A 21,932-nucleotide genomic window follows, 5' to 3' on the forward strand; every position below is an offset into this window, starting at 1 on the left:
TCTGACACTGGAGAACAAAGAGGGGTGTGTTTATAAGATTACCCAATACACTCACTGGGTGTCGCTCTCATTCATTCATTCATTCTGCAGATATTTACCGTATTTTCTGTGTGTCAGATACTGTACCAGTCACTGAGAATAGAATGGCAAAGCACTTCAGTCTAATTCCTTCCCCTGTGGAACCTGTATTTCAGTGGGGGAGAAAAGGAACCCAGCACATGAAGTATTTGTACGGTTACTCCAGGCAGGTGAAAATGAGCACTGTGAAGACGACTCAGTGTGAGGGGATGGGGAGTGATACTGGGGGCAGTAAGTTCTGATTTAGATGCGGAAGTTAGTTTCTCACAAGAGGAATCCCTTTGAACAGAAAACAAATTGAGACGAATAGAACAAGTGCAAAGCCCTTTGCAAGGGGAGGGGCTGGACGTCTTGGTAGAACACAAAGGAGGCTGATGTGGTGTGAGCAGAGTGAACAGTGGGCTAGGATCAGAGACGTGGTGAAGAGGCCAGCCGTACTGAATTTTATCTAGATCGTGATGAGGACCGTAGGTTTTATTCTGAGTAAAATGGAAAGCTACCAGAGGATGTAGGCAGTGCAGTTGGGTGGTCCAGCTTTACTTTTAGTCGGATCATTTAACTGCTGTGTAGAGGGCTGGAGTGAGTCAGGAGTAAAAGCAGAGTGAGCTCTACTCCAGCACTCCGGGTGGAAGGCTGGTGGTTTGCACTAGGACAGCCTCAAAGGAAGCGGGAGGTGGTTGGTTTGGAGATGCATTTTGTGGACCTGCTGATGTCTGGATGTGGAATGTGCAGCAAAGAGGAGAACTAAGGATGAGATAAGCAGATGAAGATAGTTGAGTCAGTGAAGATACCGATGACTTGGATGCTACGTGCTTGACTGGGGAGTAAGTCTGTACCTCTCTTATTGTTGCACGTGTCACTCTGGGTTATGATTGTGGTCACTTTTCTGATTTACCTGTTGAACTTGTTCAGGGTGTAGGTCTTAGATAAAGTGTTTAACCCTGTGCCTAATATGTATATAGTTTTTGTTAAGAAGAGTTGTAATTTATTGTCATTTGTAGCAGCAGCTTCATTGTTTCCCTAGCTTGTGCTCAGCATAAAGTAAGTGCTCAGTAAACTTTGGAGGAATGGATGAATATCATTTACTTGGTTCACGCTTTAAGGAGGTTTATAATCTATTTGAGGAAAGCAAACAAAGATAATTACCCATCCTAGGGATACAAGTACTTGCTTCGGAGGAATGCTGATGATGAGTCATTCAGACATTCCTATGAATTGCGGTTCTGGAGGAGGTGGGGGTAATGGAAGGGACACAATTCTATGTTCTTAATCTGGTAAGGTTTCAGCAGGCGAGGTCTGAGGTGGGCCTAGGAGGAGAGGTGGGATCTCACTAGGCAGTCAGCACGGACAGGACCTTCACAGTGGAAGAAAGGCACAGAGGCCAGTAAGATGCGTAAAGTAGATTGCTTTGGTCAGGGTGAAGAGGTGGCCTGTAGCGTTTTTTGACATTTAATAGCTTTACATGTTATTTTACAGTTTAGACTTGATACTATTAGGTCTTTGCATTGTTCAAAGCTATGAAAGGTTTTGTGAGCAGGGGAGCAATATGTGCAAAATGATGTTTTAGGACGGCTACTCTGACTGCAGTATAGATAGGAAACTCACCATGTGTATAACACCAGTTGCTTCAGTATTTCTGAGTCATTGATGTCAGTGTGACCAGGAAGATCAAAAGCCATTGCAGGTGAGGTGAGGTTGAAGTGCTGCTCATACAGCACTTATTCTCAGGTTTTCTGCTGGGTGTCTGTCACTTGGACACACTGTCTTTAGATGACACAATGCACGTTGATGAGTTTCTCCTGAAACCCATGCTTCCCCCCGCCTGCTCTCTTTTTTATCCACTGCTCTTTACTTTGTTCTAATTAGGGACAAGAATTTGGTGGTGCTTATCGAATTGGAACCATAGCCAATGAAGATCTAGAAAAACAAGGCTGTCATCCTTTTTATGAATCTGTGCTCTCTGATCCCTTTGTCACAGAGGTAAGGAACAGCAGGCCTCCAAAATAGACTTAGCTGTCATGCTGTTGTGGGCATTTTAGGGTAAACAAAACATATTTCCCTGAAAATGTACTTCTTTGGCTTCATTTTCACTCATGTTTATTGGTTTTATGTGATTTCTTTCATATTGCAACATTATGAGATTAAAATTTGTTTAAAATTTTACATAAAACAATATGCTTTAGTAAATCAGAAGTTTACCACCATAAAATATAAACTCCTATAATTGTTAAGAGTATCTTCATAGAAAAAAAAGGTAGCTTACTAAATGGTGCAGCTGCTGCTTTTATCTAGCCTAAAGTAACCTGTAACACCTGTCAGAATGTCCCAGCAGAAAGCTTTGCAGAAGTATTGCTGAGAACTGGGAAACTCGCAGAGACTAAAACTGAAGGAGAAGAAGTATTTCCAACAACTGAAGGTATGAAGAGGGTTCTAGTTCCTTGACAGCGTGTATGTAACTTGTATTAGGAGAACAATAAGTATAAATGTACGATGAACAAGAGGAAAAACTACTAAATTTCTCAGTAATTTTGAGAAGCTTAACGGATGCTGTCATTCATTTATTCATTTATTAAAATCCTTTATTGAGAACGTTATGTTTTTCAGATACTTACTAATATCGAGGATTTAAAAAGATAGGATACAATTCTTACCTTTAAGTTGCAATTATGTAAAGCGATTCTTACAGTGAATGGTATAAAGTGCTCAAATACATACTTATTTCTGTTTTTATTTTTAATTCAGAACTCTTAAATATTTACCTCATAGACTGTAGATGTATGTTTAATCATAAGAATTTTCTGTGTAGTGGCATGTAGAATTTTTTTTATTTTATTTATTTATTTTTTTATTAAGGTATCATTGACATATAATCTTATGAAGGTTTCACATGAGCAAAAATGTGGTTACTATGTTCATCCATATTATCAAGTCCCCCCTCCACATCCCATTGCTGTCACTGTCCATCAGTGTAGCAAGATGCTATAGAGTCACTACTTGTTTTCTCTATGCTATATTGCCTTCCCCGTGACACCCTCCCTATATTATGTGTGCTAATCAAAATACTCCTTAATCCCCTTATCCCTCCTTCCACACCCACCCTCCCAACCCTCTTCTGTTTGTAACCCCTAGTCCCTTCTTGGGTTCTGTGAGTCTGCTGCTGTTTTGTTCCTTCAGTTTTGCTTTGTGGTTATACTCCACAAATGAGGGAAATCATTTGGTACTTTTCTTTCTCTGTCTGGCTTATTTCACTAAGCATAATACCCTCTGGCTCCATCCATGTTCTGGCAAATAGTAGGATCTGTTTTCTTCTTATGACTGAACAATATGCCATTGTGTATATGTACATCATCTTTATCCGTTTACTTATTGATGGACACTTAGGTGGCTTCCATATCTTGGCTATTATAAATAGTACCATGATAAATATAGGGGTACATATGTCTTTTTGAGTCTATGATCTTGTTTTCTTTGGCTAAATTCCCAGGAGTGGAATTCCTGGGTCAAATGGTATTTTTATGTTTAGTTTTTTGAGAAACCTCCATATTGCTTTCCACAATGGGTGAATTAATTTACATTCCCACCAGCAATGTAGAAGGGTTCCCCTTTCTCTGCCTCCTCTCTAGCATTTGTTGTTCCTTATCTTTTGGATGCTGGCCATCAGCTGGTGTGAGGTGATACCTCATTGTGATTTTAATTTGCATTTCCTTGATAATTAACAATGTGGAGCATCTTTTCATGTGCCTGTTGGCCATCTGAATTTCCTCTTCAGAGAAGTGTCTTTTTAGATCCTGCTCCTATTTTTTAATCAAGTTATTTGCTTTCTGGGTGTAGAAGCATGTGAAGTCTATATATTTTGGATGTTAACCCCTTATCAGATATCATTTACGAATATATTCTCCCATACTGTAGGATACCTTTTTGTTTTACTGATTGGTGTCCTTTGCTGTAAAGAAGCTTTTCAGTTTGACGTAGTCCGATTTGTTCATTTTTGCTTTTGTTTCACTTGCCTGAGGAGGAGCATTCAGGAAAAAGTTGCTCATGTTTATATTCAAGAGATTTTTTATATGTTTTCTTCTAAGAGTTTTATGGTTTCATGACTTACATTCAGGTCTTTGATCCATTTTGAGTTTACTTTTGTGTATGGCATTAGATGTAATCCAGTTTCATTCTGTTACGTGGATCTGTCCAGATTTGCCAACACCAGCTGTTGAAGAGAATGTCATTTCCTCATTGTATATCCATGGCTACTTTATCACATATTAATTGGCCATATATTTGTGGCTTTATAGCTGGGCTGTCTATTCTATTCCAGTGATCTATGGGTCTGCTCTTAGGCCAGTAGCAAATTGCCTTGAATACTGTGGCTTTGTAATAGAGCTTAAAGTTGGGGAGCATAATCCCCCAGCTTTATTCTTCCTTCTCAGAATTGCTTTGGCTATTCAGAGTCTTTTATGCTTCCATATGAATTTTAGAACTACTTGTTCTAGTTTGTTGAAGAATGCTGCTGATATTTTGACAGGGATTGCATTGAATGTGTAGATTGATTTAGGCAGGGTGGCCATTTTGACAATATTAATTCTTCCTATTCATGAGCAGGAGATGTATTTCCATTTATTGGTGTCTTTCTTCTTCAGTTCTCTCGTGAGTGTCTTGTAGTTATTATCTGGGTATAGGTCTTGCACCTCCTTGGTTAGGTTTATTCCTAGGTTTTTTATTCTTTCTGAAGCAATTATGAATGGAATTGTTTTTCTGATTTCTCTTTATGCTAGTTCATTGTTAGTATATAGGAATGCAACAGATTTATGTGTATTAATTTTGTACTCTACAAGTTTCCTGAATTCAGTTATTCTAGTTGTTTTGGAGTGGATTCTTTAGGGTTTTTTATGTACAATATCGTATCATCTGCAAACAATGACAGTTTAACTTCTTTCTTACCAATTTAGACACCATTTATTTCTTTGTGCAGTATACTTCCCTCTTAGCATGGTCTTTGCTGCATCCTACATATTTTGCAGTGTTGAGTTATTGTTGTCATTTGTCTCCATATATTGCTTGATCTCTGTTTTTATTTGGTCATTGATCCATTGATTGTTTAGGAGCATGTTGTTAAGCCTCCATATGTTTGTGGACTTTTTCATTTTCTTTGTATAATTAATTTCTAGTTTCATACCTTTGTGGGCTGAGAAACTGGTTGGTACAGTTTCAATTCTTCTGAATTTACTGAGGCTCTTTTTGTGGCTCAATATGTAATCTCTTCTGGAAAATGTTCCATGTGCACTTGAGAAGAATGTGTATCCTGCTGCTTTTAGGTGGCATGTTCTGCAAATGTCTGTTAGGTCCATCTGTTCTAATGTGTTGTTCAGTGCTAGTCTCCTTACCTATTTTCTGTCTGGTTGACCTATCCTTTGGAGTGACTGGTGTGTTGAAGTCTCCTAAAATGAATACTTTGTATTCTATTTCCCCCTTTCATTCTGCTGGTATTTGTTTCACATATTTGGGTGCTCCTATGTTGGGTGCATAGATATTTATAATGGTTATATCTTCTTGTTGGACTGACCTCTTTATCATTATGTCATGTCCTTCTTTGTCTCTTGTTATGTTCTTTATTTTGAAGTCTATTTTGTCTCATACAAGTACTGCAACTCCTGCTATTTTCTCCTTGTTAGTTGCATGATATATCTTTTCCATTCCTGCACTTTTAGTCTGTGTATGTTTATTGGCTTGAAGTGAGTCTCTTGTAGGCAGCATATGGATGGGTCTAATTTTTTTATCCATTCTGTAACTCTGTGTCCTTTGATTGGTGCATTCAGTTCATTTACATTTAGGGTGGTTATCGACAGATATGTATTTACTCCCATTGCAGCCTTTAGATTTGTGGTTATCAAAGATTCAGGGGCAGTTTTTTTTACCTTCTAACAGTCTGACTTAACTCACTTATTATGTTGTTTCAAACTCAATCTAAAGGTTCTTTTCTTTTTCTCCCTTTTTTTCTTCCTCCTCCACTCTTTACATATTTGGTGCATATTCTGTACTCTTTATGTATCCCTTGACTTTGTTGGTAGTTGATTTAATTTTGTATTTGCTTAGTAATGTTCTACTTCCTTTACTGTGGTTTTATTTACTCTGGTGACAGCTATTTACCCTTAGGAGCACTTCCATCTATAGCAGTTCTTCCAAAATACACTGTAGAGATGATTTGTGGGAGGTAAATTCCCTCAATTTTTGCTTATCTGGAAATTGTTTAATCCTTGCTTCAAATTTAAATGATAGTCTTGCCAGACAGAATATTCTTGGTTTGAGGCCTTTCTGTTTCATTGCTTTGAATATATCATGCCACTTTCTTCTGTCCTGTAAAGTTTTTGCTGAGAAGTCTGATGATAGATGGGTTTTCCTTTGTATCTGATTTTTTTCTCTGTCTCTGACTGCTTTTAATACTCTGTCCCTGTCCATGATCTTTGCCTTTTTAACTATTATATGTCTTGGTGTTGTCTTCCTTAGGTCCCTTGTTTGGGGAGATCCTTCACTTCCATGAGCCGAGTGACTATTTCCTTCCCCATATTTGGGAAGTTTTCAGCAATTATTTCCTCAAAGACTTTTTCTATCCCTTTTTCTCTCTCTCCTTCTGAGACTTCTATAATGCAAATGTTGTTCTGTTTGGATTGGTCACAAAGTTGTCTAATTATTGTTTCATTCTAGAGATCCTTTTTTCTCTCTGTGCCTCAACTTCTTTTTATACCTGTTCTCTATTTTCTGTTCCATTGACCTTCTCCTCTACCTCTTCTAAACTGCTTTTAAATCCCACCACTGTATGCTTCATTTCAGATACTGTTTTTCAAGGTTTCTGTTTCTTGAAGTCATCCCTGAGATCTTGAATATTTTTCTGTAGCTCCATCAGCATGTTTATGATTTTTATTTTGAAATCTTTATCAAGAAGAATGGTGATTTCAGTTTCATCGAGCCCTTTTTGTGTTTTTTGTAGGGTTTTAGTTTGAACAGGGTTCTTTTGCCGCTTCATACTTGTAATGAATTATATGGAATAATAACTTTGTGTAGGCAGCACCCTTTAGTACCCAGAAGGTCTCCTCTCTTGAGCTGCCCAGCCCCTGGAGCAATGGCAAGGGTTGTAGGCACATGGTGCCAGTACCTGCCTGAAAGGAAAGAGCTTTTTCTTTCTTCACACCTGCAGTTCCCACCTTCACTGCCAGGCCCAGTGTGCTGAACGTGCAGGGAGCAGGCTCTGCATTACACCTGTGTAGTTGCTGTAGGCGGGGCTGCCCTCTGGCTGGCCTGTTGTAATGGCATGTGCTGCAGTTTTGTGAACAGGTACCGGCAGGTAGGAAGGAGTGGCCCACTGCATACCTCAGTGGACCTTTGGCGCTGCATTGCTAGCCAGAGGCATGGAGCACCTGAAGCTCCTGAAAGTTCCCAGTCAGCTGACCTGAGTGTGCCAGGAAGATTATGTCCACCTATCCTTCTCCTTTGCAGCAAGCTCTGTAATCCTCGTCCCTTTAGCAGCCCTCTCAGTGTTGGGAACTCTTTCAAAGCGCCTGCCTTTCTTTTGTCTTAGAGCAGCCAATTTTGGGTACTTGTTCTCCACAAGCAGCTGGAATCTCAGTTTTTCCATGTATCCTGCCTGTCTTTGCTTTCCAACCCCTGTAATCTCCAGAGCACCATATAATGTGGGCTTGTGCTCCTGGAGCAGATCTCCAGGTGTAGGTGTTTAGCTGTCCTAGGCTTTCACTCCCTCCTGTGAGCTGGGGTTGGGGAGGATTTGGGTTCTTCCGGATCACAGAAGGAGTGGCTTTTGGAGGAGTTTTCTGCCTCACTTCTCATGCTGCCATCTTTTTCCCAGCCTCCTCCATGTAGAATTTTTTTTTTAAAGAGTTGAATGTATATAAATTTACCAAGGACAACCTTGCCATCTGTACTTTTTTTCTCCTTAGCCTCTTTACTTTTCAAGGTTCCAATGTAGTTTACTTGAGTATTTTCTTTGAATTCTCTTTCTCTGCTCTGCCTTCTTTAGTGAATACCACATGATTTACACGTGGCTGGAATTCCAGCTAAATTTTAGAAATTCTATACATCAGTAAGGAGGGAAAGAGGTTGTGGGGAGGGGAAAAAAACCTTTTCTTGGCTTTCCTATCCATAATATCCATTTACATTTTACTGCTTATTTCTAACTGCCAGTAGCAGTAGGCAGTACTGTCTTGTGTATTGTAAATAGTGCTGTGATAAACATAGGGGTGCGTCTGTCTTTTTCAAACTGGGCTGCTGTATTCTTAGGGTAAATTCTAGAAGTGGAATTCCCGGGTCAAATGGTATCTCTATTTTGACCTTTTTGAGGAACCTCCATACTGCTTTCCATAATGGTTACATTCCCACCAGCAGTGTAGGAGGGTTCCCCTTTCTCTGCAACCTCGCCAACATTTATTGTTTGTCTTTTGGATGGTGGCCATCCTTACTGGTGTGAGGTGATATCTCATTGTGGTTTTAATTTGCATTTCTCTGATGACTAGTGATGTGGAGCATCTTCTCATGTGTCTGTTGGCCATCTGAATTTCTTCTTTGGAGAACTGTCTGTTCAGTTCCTCTGCCCATTTTTTAATTGGATTATTTGCTTTCTGTTTGTTGAGGTGCATGAGCTCTTTATATATTTTGGATGTCAACCCTTTATGGATCTGTCATTTATGAATATATTCTCCCATACAGTAGGATATCTTTTTGTTGTATTGATGGTGTCCTTTGCTGTACAGAAGCTTTTCAGCTTGATATAGTCCCACTTGTTCATTTTTGCTTTTTTTTCCCTTGCCTGGGGTGATATGTTCATGAAGAAGTTGCTCATGTTTATGTCCAAGAGATTTTTGCCTATGTTTTTTCCTAAGACTTTATGGTTTCATGACGTACATTCAGGTCTTTGATACATTTTGAATTTACTTTTGTGTACAGGGTTAGACAGTGATCCAGTTCCATTCTCTTACATGTAGCTGTCCAGTTTTGCAAACACCATCTGTTGAAGAGACTGTCATTTCTCTATTGTATGTCCATGGATCCTTTATCATATATTAATTGACCATATGTGTTTGGGTTAATGTCTGGAGTCTCTAATCTGTTCCACTGGTCTGTGGCTCTGTTCTTGTGCCAGTCCCAAACTGTCTTGATTACTGTGGCTTTGTAGTAGAGCTTGAAGTTGGGGAGGAAGATGCCCCCCTCCCTGTACTTGATTCTTCCTTCTCAGGATTGCTTTGGCTATTTGGGGTCTTTGGTGTTTCCATATTAATTTTTGAGCTATTTGTTCCAGTTCATTGAAGAATGTTGTTGCTAATTCGATAGGGATTGCATCAAATCTGTATATTCCTTTGGGCAGGATGGCCATTTTGATGATATTAATTCTTCCTAGCCAAGAGCATGGGATGAGTTTCCATTTGTTGGGGACCTCTTTAATTTCTCTTAAGAGTGTCTTATAGTTGTCAGGGTATAGGTCTTTGACTTCCTTGGTTAGGTTTAATCCTAGGTATTTTATTCTTTTTGATGCAGCTCTGATTGGGATGGTTTTCCTGATTTCTCTTTCTATTAGTTCATTGTTAGTGTATAGGAAAGCCACAGAAATCTGTGTGTTAATTTTGTATCCTGCAACTTTGCTGAATTCCGATTTTAGTTCTAGTAGTTTTGGAGTGGAGTCTTTAGGGTTTTTTTATGTACAATATCACGTCATCTGCAAGCAGTGACAGTTTAACTTCTTTAAGAATTTAGATTCCTTGTATTTCTTTGTTTTGCCTAATTGCTGTGGCTAGGACCTCCAGTACTATGTTGAATAACAGTGTGGAGAGTGGGCCTCCCTGTCTTGTTCCCGATCTCAGAGGAAAAGCTTTCAGCTTCTCGCTGTTCAGTATGTTGTTGGCTGTGGGTTTATCATATATGGCCTTCATTATGTTGAGGTACTTGCCCTCTATACCCATTTTGTTGAGAGATTTTATCATGAATAGATGTTAAATTTTGTCAAATGCTTTTTCAGCATCTATGGAGATGATCATGTGGTTTTTGTCCTTCTTTTTGTTGATGTGGTGGATGATGCTGATGGATTTTCGAATGTTGTACCATCCCTGCATCCCTGGGATGAATCCCACTTGGTCAAGGTATACGATACTTTTGATGTATTTTTGAATTTTGTTTGCTAATATTTTGTTGAGTATTTTTGCATCTACATTCATCAGGGATATTGGTCTGTAATTTTCTTTTTTGGTGGGGTCTTTGCCTGGTTTTGGCATTAGGGTGATATCAGCTTCATAGAATGAGTTTGGGAGTATTCCCTCCTCTTCTATTTTTTGGAAAACTTTAAGGAGAATGGGTATTATGTCTTCTCTGTATGTCTGATAAAATTCCGAGGTAAATCTATCTGGCCCGGGGGTTTTGTTCTTGGGTAGTTTTTTGATTACTGCTTCAATTTTGTTGCTGGAAATTGGTCTGTTTAGATTTTCTGTTTCTTTCTGGGTCAGTCTTGGAAGGTTGTATTTTTCTAGGAAGTTGTCCATTTCTCCTAGGTTTCCCAGCTTGTTAGCATATAGGTTTTCATAGTATTCTCTAATAATTCTTTGTATTTCTGTGGGGTCCATCGTGATTTTTCCTTTCTCATTTCTGATTCTGTTGATGTGTGTTGACTCTCTTTTTCTCTTAGTAAGTCTGGCTAGAGGCTTATCTTGTTTATTTTCTCAAAGAACCAGCTCTTGGTTTCATTGATTTTTTTTCTATTGTTTTATTCTTCTCAATTTTATTTATTTCTTCTCTGATCTTTATTATGTCCCTCCTTCTGCTGACTTTAGGCCTCATTTATTCTTCTTTTTCCAATTTCAGTAATTGTGACTTTAGACTATTCATTTGGAATTGTTCCTCCTTCTTTAAATATGCCTGGATTGCTATATACGTTCCTCTTAAGACTGCTTATGCTGCGTCCCACAGAAGTTGTGGCTTTGTGTTGTTGTTGTCATTTGTTTCCATATATTGCTGGATCTCCATTTTAATTTGTTCATTGATCCATTGATTATTTAGGAGCATGTTGTAAGCCTCCATGTGTTTGTGAGCCTTTTTGCTTTCTTCGTACAATTTATTTCTAGTTTTATACCTTTGTGGTCTGAGAAGTTGGTTGGTAGGATTTCAATCTTTTGGAATTTACTGAGGCTCTTTTTGTGGCCTAGTATGTGGTCTATTCTGGAGAATGTTCCATGTGCACTTGAGAAGAATGTGTATTCTGTTGCTTTTGGGTGTAGAGTTCTGTAGATGTCTATTAGGTCCATCTGTTCTAGTGTGTTGTTCAGTGCCTCTGTGTCCTTACTTATTTTCTGTCTGGTGGATCTGTCCTTTGGAGTGAGTGGTGTGTTAAAGTCTCCCAAAATGAATGCATTGCATTCTTTTTCCTCCTTTAATTCTGTTAGTATTTGTTTCACATATATTGGTGCTCCTGTATTGGGTGTCCTTGTCCTTGATCTTCGCCATTTTAATTATTATGTGTCTTGGTGTTGTCCTCTTTGGGTCCTGTCTCTTGGGAGTTCTGTGTGCCTCCGTAGTCTGAGCAACTATTTCCTCCCCCAGTTTGGGGAAGTTTTCAGCAATTATTTCTTCAAATACACTTTCTGTCCCTTTTTCTCTCTCTTCTTCTTCTGGTTCCCCTATAATGCGGATATTGTTCCTTTTGGATTGTTCACACAGTTCTCTTAATATTGTTTCATTCCTGGAGATCCTTTTATCTCTCTCTCTGCGTCAGCTTCTATGTGTTCCCGTTCTCTGGTTTCTATTCCATCAATGGCCTCCTGTATCTCGTCCATTCTGCTTTTAAATTCTTCCAGAGATTGTTATATTTCTGTATTCTCCCTCCCTACTTTGTCCGTTAGCTACTGTATTTTTCTCTGCAGCTCCATCTTCATGCTTATGACCTTTATTTTGAATTCTTTTTCAGGAAAATTGGTTAGGTCTAACTCTCCAAGCTCCTTGTCAGAGGTTGTCTCTGTGATTTTGATGTGGATCAAATTCTGCTTTTTCATGGTGATAGAGGTAGTTGTGGGGAGCTGGCATGTGTGTTGACTGGGAGAACGTCCCTTCTTGCTAGTTTGTGGCCTTCCTCTCCTGGAAGAATGGCAACCCTAACGGCTTGTACTGGGCAGCTGTGTGCAGATGGGGTCTCTGATTCTTGCCCGGCTGCTGTGGAAGAAGCTCTGCCCTGCTGCTGTGGGTGTGTTTGGCCTCAGGCTGCTGCTCCGCTGTGGCGGGGCCGCGCTGGAGGGACCGCGCTGGAGGGGGACCAAGTGGGAGGCTGTTTATCACAATGAGGGTCCTCAGAGCTGTGCTGCTGCCCAGGGGGTTAGGGCACCCAGGGTTCCCCGGGATTCCCAGCTCTGCTGGGCTGAGTGTGCTGGGGCACTTCCATCCAGCGGTGGGGTCCCTGTCCCTTTAAGACTTTCAAAAAGCACCTGCTTTTCTTTTGTCCCAGGGGCGCTGGCTGCGGGACCCACTCACAGGTCTTACTGTCCTGCTTCCCTAGTTTCCAGCACCCCACGCAAGCACTGTGTCTGTGCTCTGGTGCGGGTGGCTAGGGCTGGCTGTTTAGCAGTCCTGGGATCCCTCTCCCTCCCTGCTCTGACTCCTGTCCTCCCTCCGGGGGCTGGGATGACGGGTGCTCGGGTCCCGCTGGGCCGTGGCTTGTATCTTACCCCTTTCACCAGGCGCTGGGTTCTCATGGGTGTGGATGTGGTCTGGCTGCTGTCCTGTGTCTCCTCGTCTCCACCTTTCAGGAATAGTTGTATTTGTTGTATTTTCAAAAATATATATGATTTTGGGAGGAGATTTCCACTGCTCTACTGACGCTGCCATCTTGGCCCCTCTGTTAACATAATTTTAACTATGCGTGTGGAATAAAATTTGGTAAAATATATATGGGGAATGGAACTGCCATTTTCCAAGAAACCTGATATTATAACTAATTTTTATATAATTCTTTCTTTCAATTAATATTTACATGTTGTTGGGATTAGTGGAAACAAGTACCCCCTTCCTATCCACTGTGCAGTCTTCTTTAATACTAGAGGTTTTTGCTAAGTATACCATTTTTCTATGTCTTCTCATTTCTGAAATCAGGATGTATCTCACAGTTGATGAATACATTTACATTTCTCCCCCCACCAAAAAAAACTATTATTAAATTAATGGCACATCTTCAAAATGATACTGAGTATACAGAGTATAGTTGCATTGCTATTCCCCATTTTAATTATTCATTATTACTTACTGTTTTTTTTTTTTTGAAATTGTTTAAAATTTTATTTTCAATTGCAAAGACATCTGTTGTCAGCATTTGCTTTGTCTGCTCTAAGGTAGTTCCTATATCAAATGCTATGAATATAACATCTTAATTAATCTTCATAACAAGTCACCTGATCTTTATTGGCAGTCCCTTTTGCAGATCAAGAACCATGTTTCAGAGACATGAAATAATTTTTTCTGGATTACATATCTGATGGTTGGTCAAACTTCATTCAGGTTCAGCTTTTTGTGATCATTGCAGTAGGCAGTACTTTCCAGATTTTACCAGTGTCTGTAAGTAAGGCTGTTTAGTACACCCCAAATCAAAAAAAGTAGAGATGATGCCTCTTTGAAGTAGACACTCTTAAACTGATATATCAGTTTATTGAGGCTTCTCCTATTTTACAGAGCTGTGTTTGGAGAAAGTGTGAGGAACTTGCAGAGCATGGATTTCTGGGTTATTAGGCCTCCCCTTTTCACAGGGTCCTTAGAGTACTTGACCATCTGCAGTAGTTGGTAACTAAATAATGAGGCATCAAAATGATCTTGAAACACAAAACAAAAAGGTTTCTTGAGGAGCTGTAGGAAGCAGGGGAAGCACACTTGCTGATGAATCCGGGGAACCACCTCCTGTTTCCTGTCTCATCGTGTGTACATTGTTCATTGAAGGAATGGTCCTCGATGAGCCACCTGTGTGCTAAGTACTGCTTTAATACTTGAAATAAAAAGTTGAAGAAGACATGATCTCTACCTTTAGAGGGCTTACAGTCGAGGTGAGGAGACAGACAAACTTGTGTGTGACACGGGCTCTGTCAGGCAAAGGCAGAAGGCACTGCGGTTGGAGATGTGTGACAGCTGGTGGAAAAGTGGTTTGAAGAGGCTGCCTGGAGTGGGTGATATTTGATCTGGGTTTTGAAGGATGAATAAGAGTAATATAGATGAAAAAAGGGGGAGAGAGAAAAGGGATATTTTAGGAAGAGGGAATAAAATTCACAGAAGCCAAGGTGACAAACATCATGATTTTTCAGGGATTTGTAAGTTACGCTTACAATAGCTGGAAAGAATAGTGTTATGTGGGCAACCAGTGAAGAAATGAGGCAGCAGAGGCTGGGAAAAAGGCAAGGCCTTTTTTTACATTTTACATGAACCCTCTGTTTATAGCTGGAGGAGTTTCAAGCAGAAGAGTGTTAGTTTTTCTTTATTCCTGTCTCTGTATCTGTAAGGTGGGCATAACTGCTTTGATGTCCCATCACTGGGCTGCTGCCCTCTCATGACAGTGATGGAGTCCCCTGGCCTGCAGTGACACTCTTGCTGTCATCTTGTACTTGAGTTGATCCAATTATGACTTCCCTTGTTTTCAAGGCCTATCTGGGTTTCACATTAATGTCACTGAGGGAAATGCTGAAGCCTGGGATCTACTCTGGACCATTTATTTCAGAATCTCTGAGTAGGGCTCATGCATGAAATATTTTTTAGAGTTCCTCAGGTGATTCAATTGTGATACCATGATTAAGATCCTTTAGAAGTTTCACTTAAGATTTTAGATTCTCTCCAACTGTCATATGTCTATTCTTCAAACTGTAGCCTACTTGCTCTCTGAGCTGGTATCCTGGAAAAGACCACCTACATCCTTTATGTCTGGGTTTGGTCTCTTCAACTTCCAAGGTCAAACCCTGAGTGCCGTATCTATTTCTCGTACTTGTACAAGGCTGTGAGGGGATTCTATGCGATAGGTCCAAAATCAGTGTCTCTTCATCATGGTGAGGTAAGTGCAGTGTATCTGTAGCAGTCACTGGGGCAGGCAGTGAGGCTGTGTGCTCGGTGAAACTGAATTCTAAGTTCTCAGGGGCATGGTGCTATTCTTAGTTGAGTGTGAGATTTTAGTGGGACTTTAGGGATTTTCTTTCTGTCCCAGTGTTTCTTCAAATTTGTCTTTTCTGACATTCATATTTAAATATTCCACCTAGGGAAAGAATTCAAGTCTATTGAAATATTGAAAAAAAAATTTCAAATAGTGTTGAATTGAGTGGAGAAAGCATTTTAGACCGTCTCCTGTGTATATTAAGAATGGAACTTTTGAAAATATAAAGGTGTTTTTAATAATAATACTCTTTAATTTACATTTGAGTTTATAGTTTATGAAGCATTTTCATAAACACTGTATTACATTTGCTATAACTAGGTGATGATATACCTGAAACAGATCTTTTTGGCCTCTTTATAATATCACATATTTGTCAGAAACTTAGCAGAACTGAGGATTGGTAATGGTTAAATGATCCAAATTAAAAATCATAAAAATGTACCTCTTGACTTTGGTTCAGAAGTAGGGCATAATGCAAGTTAAACTTCCCAACAAGATCTGACTTCAGAATTTTTTAATAAAGTTTGTCAAAAGGTTTTTATGGAGACCAGTGGAAGAAAGTGGATCATTATTTATTTACCTAAATGAATGATTTAATGGCTAATAATTTCTAAATCAATAATGTGGGCAGCTTTCCCTTGTGAATTTAATCCTGAAATTAAATGTATTAGAGAGAGCTTTCCAGAGGCACTTAATTTTATACAGAATTAGTGCTTGGGGGCTTAGGCATAGATTTCATCTGATTTTGGCCATGTAATTTGTTTAGAAAATGCATTGTAGTCAAGGTTTGAGAATGAGCATTGCAAATTAAGTTTCTACACAGTGTTAAATGTAGGGCAGGTCTTTTTTTTTTTAAATATGTATTAATGTGATGTAAAGTCTCTGTGTGTCAGTCTGTAGCCAGCATGACATCTGGCGGACCCCCGTGAGTCCCCATGCAACCAGTCTTCTTCAGATCCTCACCGATAATTGTGTCAGATGTTGCTTCAGATGACTGGCTTGCAGATTCAAAGACTGAGAAACTTCCTGTATGTGGGTTTTGAGTTCTGTTTTGCTAGAATCCTTGTGTCAGGGCTGCCGAGAAAGTTTTGATGCCCAGGGGTGGAGCTGGGGACAGATATAATTCCACCACTCCTCCATCAGTTTCCTTTAACAATCCAGTTGTCAGTCAGGAGGGGCTCTGGGCTAAGCATTTGGGTTGTAGAGATTAATGGTCTGTGATCTGGCTGTGGAAGAAAAAGATACCTTGAGATAACTTCACCAACTATTGTGTTATGCATTGGGGAAGAGTTTGGGTCCCTTTCCTTTCAACCTGGGGACATATAGGATGGTGGTATACTTGATGCTGGTGATGGTGATTTTTCCAGTCTTGGAGCAGCTAGGAGGTCATAGGGCTTGCGTGGCGAGAAACTCAGCTGCCTGTGTTCTGGAGAAGAGGCATTGTATATGACTCGTCCAGAAGTTCTGTTCAGGAAACCCCACATGGGAAAGAAATAACTGACAGGGTGCAAAAGCATTTCACACAGGTGTCAGGATTTTTTCTTCTTGCTCTAATATTTTATTAAGTAAAATTTCAAATGCATAGAAAAGTTGAGCGGATTCTATAGCAAACCCCCCATATAGATTCTACAATTAACATTTTACTATACATGGTATAAATCTCTCTCCACCTCTCCGCCCATCCACCAAATCCTACTTATTTTTTGATGCATTTCAAAGTTGCAGGCATCAGCACATTTCACCCTTTGCCACTGCCCTGTGCATATCTTTAACTAGACCTAATGTTTCTTTTTTATGAGATAAAATTTACAAACAATGCAATACAAAAATCTCAAGTACCTGCATAACTCACTCTTGTCAGGAGATCGAACATCACAATCACCCCAGAAAGGTCATTCCTCTCTCCTGCAGACACCCACCCCACACTCTTGAGCAGGCAACTGACCATCTCATTTTCCCCCACTGTAAATTGGTTTTGACTATTCCTAGAATTCATTCAGTGGAGCCATTAATGGTATCATACAGTATATATCCTTTGTGTCAAATTTAAAATGAAAGTTTCTGAGCTTCATCTGTGTTGTCTCTGTCAGCAGGTTTTCTTTTTAATTACTGAATATGCTATTACATTGTATATCACAGTTTACCCATTTTCCTGTTAAGGGACACTTGGACTTTTTCCAGCTTATGGCTGTATGCAAAAGCTTCCGTGATCTCTTTGGTACAAATGTTCTTTTTCTTTTGTGAAGGTACGTTTTTATTTCTCCTGGGTAAGTATCTAAGGGTAGAATTTCTGGATCAGAGATTATTCATTTGTTTAGTTTTATAAGAAATTGCCAGATCTCTTGATTTACTAGCTGCTGTGGTCTTTCTGGGCACTGGTTCTTTAAGACTTCAGATTTTTTGTCTGAATTTTACCTTTCTGGTAGGTAACAGACAGGAACCTGCCCTCAGGATAGAAGCTGTAAAAATGGGAAACTCACTCGTGCCATTCATTCCAAATGGCAACTATCTTCCAATTTCTGTCTGTCTTTGGTATCTCTTCAGTGCTGTCTGATACTTGTTTTTTAAGTTTTATCCAGAGCTTGTAGTTTTCATTTGCATGGGAACTCTACCAATAAGAATAACCCTATCAGAGAGGAATTTAAATAGGATTATTATTTTGGATTTCACTGGGTTCATCAGGTGACAACAGGGCTGAAATTGAGTCCTAGGACCCCAGGGAAAGAAGAAAACCAAGTCCCTTTTTCTTAGGATTAACTTTGAGGACTCAACTCTTATGAATGAAAGCTCACCCTGTGATGTCTCCCAACTTTATGAGGTCTTCATTTTGGATAATTGAAATAGATGTCAAGAAGCCCCTGGAGACATGGGCTAAATGGATGTTCAGATGGGTGAACTGTGCCAGCTAAACAGCAGCCCTCGTAGAGCTAATGCAATGATGACTTGGTTTGAAGTGAGAATGAAAAAAAACCCAAAAAATGTGGCAGTTTGGCAATAGCTGTGGAGATCACAGTTGCAGGTATTGTTTGACCTAATAATTGTGCTTCTGGGAATTTATCCTATGAATGCATTCACATTCATAAAAAATGTGGCATATGTTCATTGTAATAGCTTAAGACTGTCAATAGACTGGTATATCTGATGGGGGGAGAGATCTTATTTTGGATCTCCTATTTCCTGTCTGTATTAGCTCAGGTACTACAACAAAACAGCATAGACTGGATGGGTTAAACAGCAGAAATCTATATTCTCACAGTTCTGGAGCCTGGAAATCTGAGATGCGGGTGCCTACATAGTCAGGGTCTGGTGCGGGCCCTCTTCTTGGCTTGCAGAGGGCTGATCTCGCACGGTGTCATCGCATGGCGGGGAGAGAGGGAGAGGGTGCATCTCTGGCAGCTCCACTTATAAGGGCACTAATCCCACCCTGGAGACCTGCCCCTCATGACCTCATCCCACCCTAATTACCTTCCAAAGGCCATCACCCTGGGAGTTAGAGTTTCAACACAAAAATAGTGAGGCAGCACAGACATAACACTGTGTTTATAAATTACCTTCCTTTCTGAGTAGGTGATTTTACATAAGATTTCCAAGCTTACATGAAAACAAGATCGTAGCTGCTGCTTTTGTGAAACTTAGAGCTAAGGCACTTCCTGCAAATCATCTTTCTCATATCTGGTTCATCAGAGCAGATATTTTAAAAATTATAGGTGTTTTTGTTTTATAATAATTATTATGTAGAGGAATGGCATGAGCACAGGCAGAGAGTTTGCAGTCTGAGCAATTTGAGTGTCAGACTAATTTGGCTGCTGTGCAGGGTAGGGATGATGGCAATTAAAACCACAAATTAAGCTTGGTTCATATTAATGGAGACCTTGTATGCCAAATAAAGAACTGTAAACTTCATTCTTTAGGGAATGGGAAACCATTGAAGTGGTTGTGTGTGTGTGTAAGCTGGAGAGAGACATGATACCACTTAATTAAAATTAATATTTAACTACTGTGTTGGGAAATATATTCTAATATATATGGAAAATATACTAAGGCATCCGTAGAAATTAAGAATGTAGTTGAGTTCTTCCTGGGAGTAAATGTGAAGTGGGATTAACAGATAGTGGTGAAATGACCTCACTGAATACCTACATTAAGCAATCGATGAGAAGAGGATCTGGTGGCATACAGGCAGAGGAGGATCATTGAAAGAAAAACGCTGGGGCACCCAGGGACCCTGAAGCCAAAGGAGGGGCTGCCTAGCAGTGCTGGTGGTGCTGCAGTGAGATTTGAGTGGAGGCTTTGGGTTTGGTAGACCTTTGGTGTATCATTTGGGACACAGGATGCAAGCCAATTTTTAGGGATTTGAGGAAAGATGAGTGCCAGGGCAGTGCGTGCAGTGTAGGGACAGAGTGTTCTCGAAGTTTAGCAGTGAAAGGAAGGAGGGGCTGGAGAATTTGTTAGGATGGACAATTCTCAAGGGAGGAACATTTTTCTCCCAACACTGGGATGATTTATTTATTTGTTGGCAGAGGGCAAGTAGAAAAGGGAGCTTTTGGTGATTCTAAATTCCCTCTTGTTAATTGAGAAGCTAACTTCTTCCATAGAGAGATTGTGAGATAATAACTAAGTCAAATAAGTGTTGAGTGTTGAGTGAGATGAAGCTGACTTAACAGTAAGGATGGTAGATGTGCATCAGATATTCAGGGGTTTCTGTTTAGGTTTGCTGTTTTCTTCCCACTAAGATTGCTCTACATGCTTAAATGCAGCTGTCAATTCACTAATAGTTGTGTTTTATAGAAAATGGAAGTAATTCTGTTACCACTATGACAGTTATTAATGGAAGGGTCTATTTATTATTTTTCGGGGGAATCAAAACAATCCTAGTTGAAGAAAATAACTAAGTTTGTAGTGCATAGACAGGTTAAGGGAACTTCCTGGTGTTTCTGAATGCTAAAGAGACACTATGGACTTTACATACTTTATCTCATTTAATACTAACATACATGTAAGGAAAATTAAGGCTCAGATCTAAAATCCAAAATTCTTTGAAAACAAAAAGGACTTTTTGTATGTTTTAGACACCAAAACCTGAACTAAACTGACTATAGTCTGGCCTGAACTGTATATAGTCTTTGCTTATTCCACTTAGTGTGAGTATTCAGATGTTTTGCAGCAGAAATATTAATGTCTTTGATCATTGGGTGCTCTCAGACCATGCTGAGGCTATCGTATAATATGTGATAATATGTACAATCTAACTTCCTGAAAGCCCAAAATACTGTGAATTGTGGGACACAGTCATGCAGTGAATTGTTAGTTGTGAGTTTTGATTCCAGAACTTTCTGGTTCTGAAGATAGTTTCCTTCCCACTATATCATTCATTACACTTTGTAAGCCAGCGACTTATTGTAGTTTATAGATGTTGTTTTAGTTCTAAAATCTATGTAGGATTTTAGTTTAATCCAGGTAAGATACCTAGACATGGGAATGACTGTCATGAAGAATGAAGTGTATACTCACAGGCCCCTAGAAACGGGAGGCACATCTCACTGCTCAGGGCTACGTGGGGAAGCCCTTGGGTCAGTCTGGAGGCAGAGGTGTAAGGGCAAAGCATGGGCAAAAGCCTTTATTGTGCTTTTTGTGGATAGGAAGAGGTGAGAGGGTGGTAGGCCAGCCTGAACAAGCTTGAGATGGATAGTGCGCATACCTTGGGCAGACTCCGGGCTATGGGGTAATCCCTGGGGTCCCATACCTGGCCCTGGGGTGATTAGGGCAGAGGAATATTGCCTCTGGAGTGTAAAAGGCAGAGAGCAGAGGTGGTTCAAAGTGTTGGCTCTGGGTTGGTCTGTTGGGTATCAAAGGCGTGCTCAAAGGCAAATGGTTTGCTCTCTTTAGGAATTAGTTTTCCCTGGGAAGAGCAATCTCTCTAGGATTACCAAGACCCCAAGATGTCAAAACATCATAAAACACAGGAAAAAAAAGGTTAATACATTTGTATATAAAGTAAAATCTATGTGGATATTATTCACTTGGGACAGACATATGTATTTTAGGTGATTATTTTCACAGCTTGGTAAAAATAACCATGTGATCCTTTAGACTCCTCCCTGAGGGTGATTTTTGTCACGATTTTGAACTCATGAAAATTACCTGTTTTTTTTGTCTGCTCTAAGCTTTATATTCAATACGTTCCAATATGTTCCAAAAATGTGAGTGATCCTCTTGTATCTATGAAATAACACAACCGTTTAAAAAAGTCACCCTAGAATATGTGTATTCCTACGAAGATGTCCTTGAAGGCCATCTCCCCGGGGACTGTGCACGTGTTTCCTCTGTGCTGTGCTTGCTCCTCTGTATTGTTTCTGGTTTTGTTGGGTTGTTTTTGTTTTGGAATTTCCTTCTGGGTCTGTGACGTATTCTTCAGAGTATCTTCAGTGGTAACCTCTTTTCACCCCTTGAGGGTACTTTGATTTTTAGAAATGGCTTAAGGCAACGTTAACTGGAGTGAAAGATTGAGTCAATGATATGATAAAAATTTAGATCTGACTGGAAGATAATAATGGGACTGCTTTTTCCAGGTAGGCCTCAGATTGACCCCAACAACTTCGAGAAGGAAGGTCCCTCAATAACTGGAGCAATAGCCACACACCTGAAATGAGGAATTATTTTGATAGTGGGTTCAGATATGCTTGTTTGAAAACTGGCCTCTTTT

The 21,932-nt window shown here is 39.9% G+C and overlaps 1 protein-coding gene across 2 annotated transcripts in view; it reads left to right on the forward strand.

Moving 5' to 3' along the window:
- Positions 1-21,932, forward strand: part of NBAS (NBAS subunit of NRZ tethering complex) — a 331,046-nt gene that overhangs the window by 200,556 nt on the left and 108,558 nt on the right. For both annotated transcript variants that reach the window (XM_073216361.1, XM_037026472.2), the window contains exons 37-38: positions 1,945-2,058; positions 2,398-2,494. In XM_073216361.1, the coding sequence (XP_073072462.1) occupies positions 1,945-2,058; positions 2,398-2,494 (211 nt within the window). The remainder of the gene's footprint in view (positions 1-1,944; positions 2,059-2,397; positions 2,495-21,932) is intronic.

This window comes from Manis javanica, chromosome 1 (assembly GCF_040802235.1).
Source record: "Manis javanica isolate MJ-LG chromosome 1, MJ_LKY, whole genome shotgun sequence".
NCBI classification, from domain to species: Eukaryota; Metazoa; Chordata; class Mammalia; order Pholidota; family Manidae; genus Manis; species Manis javanica.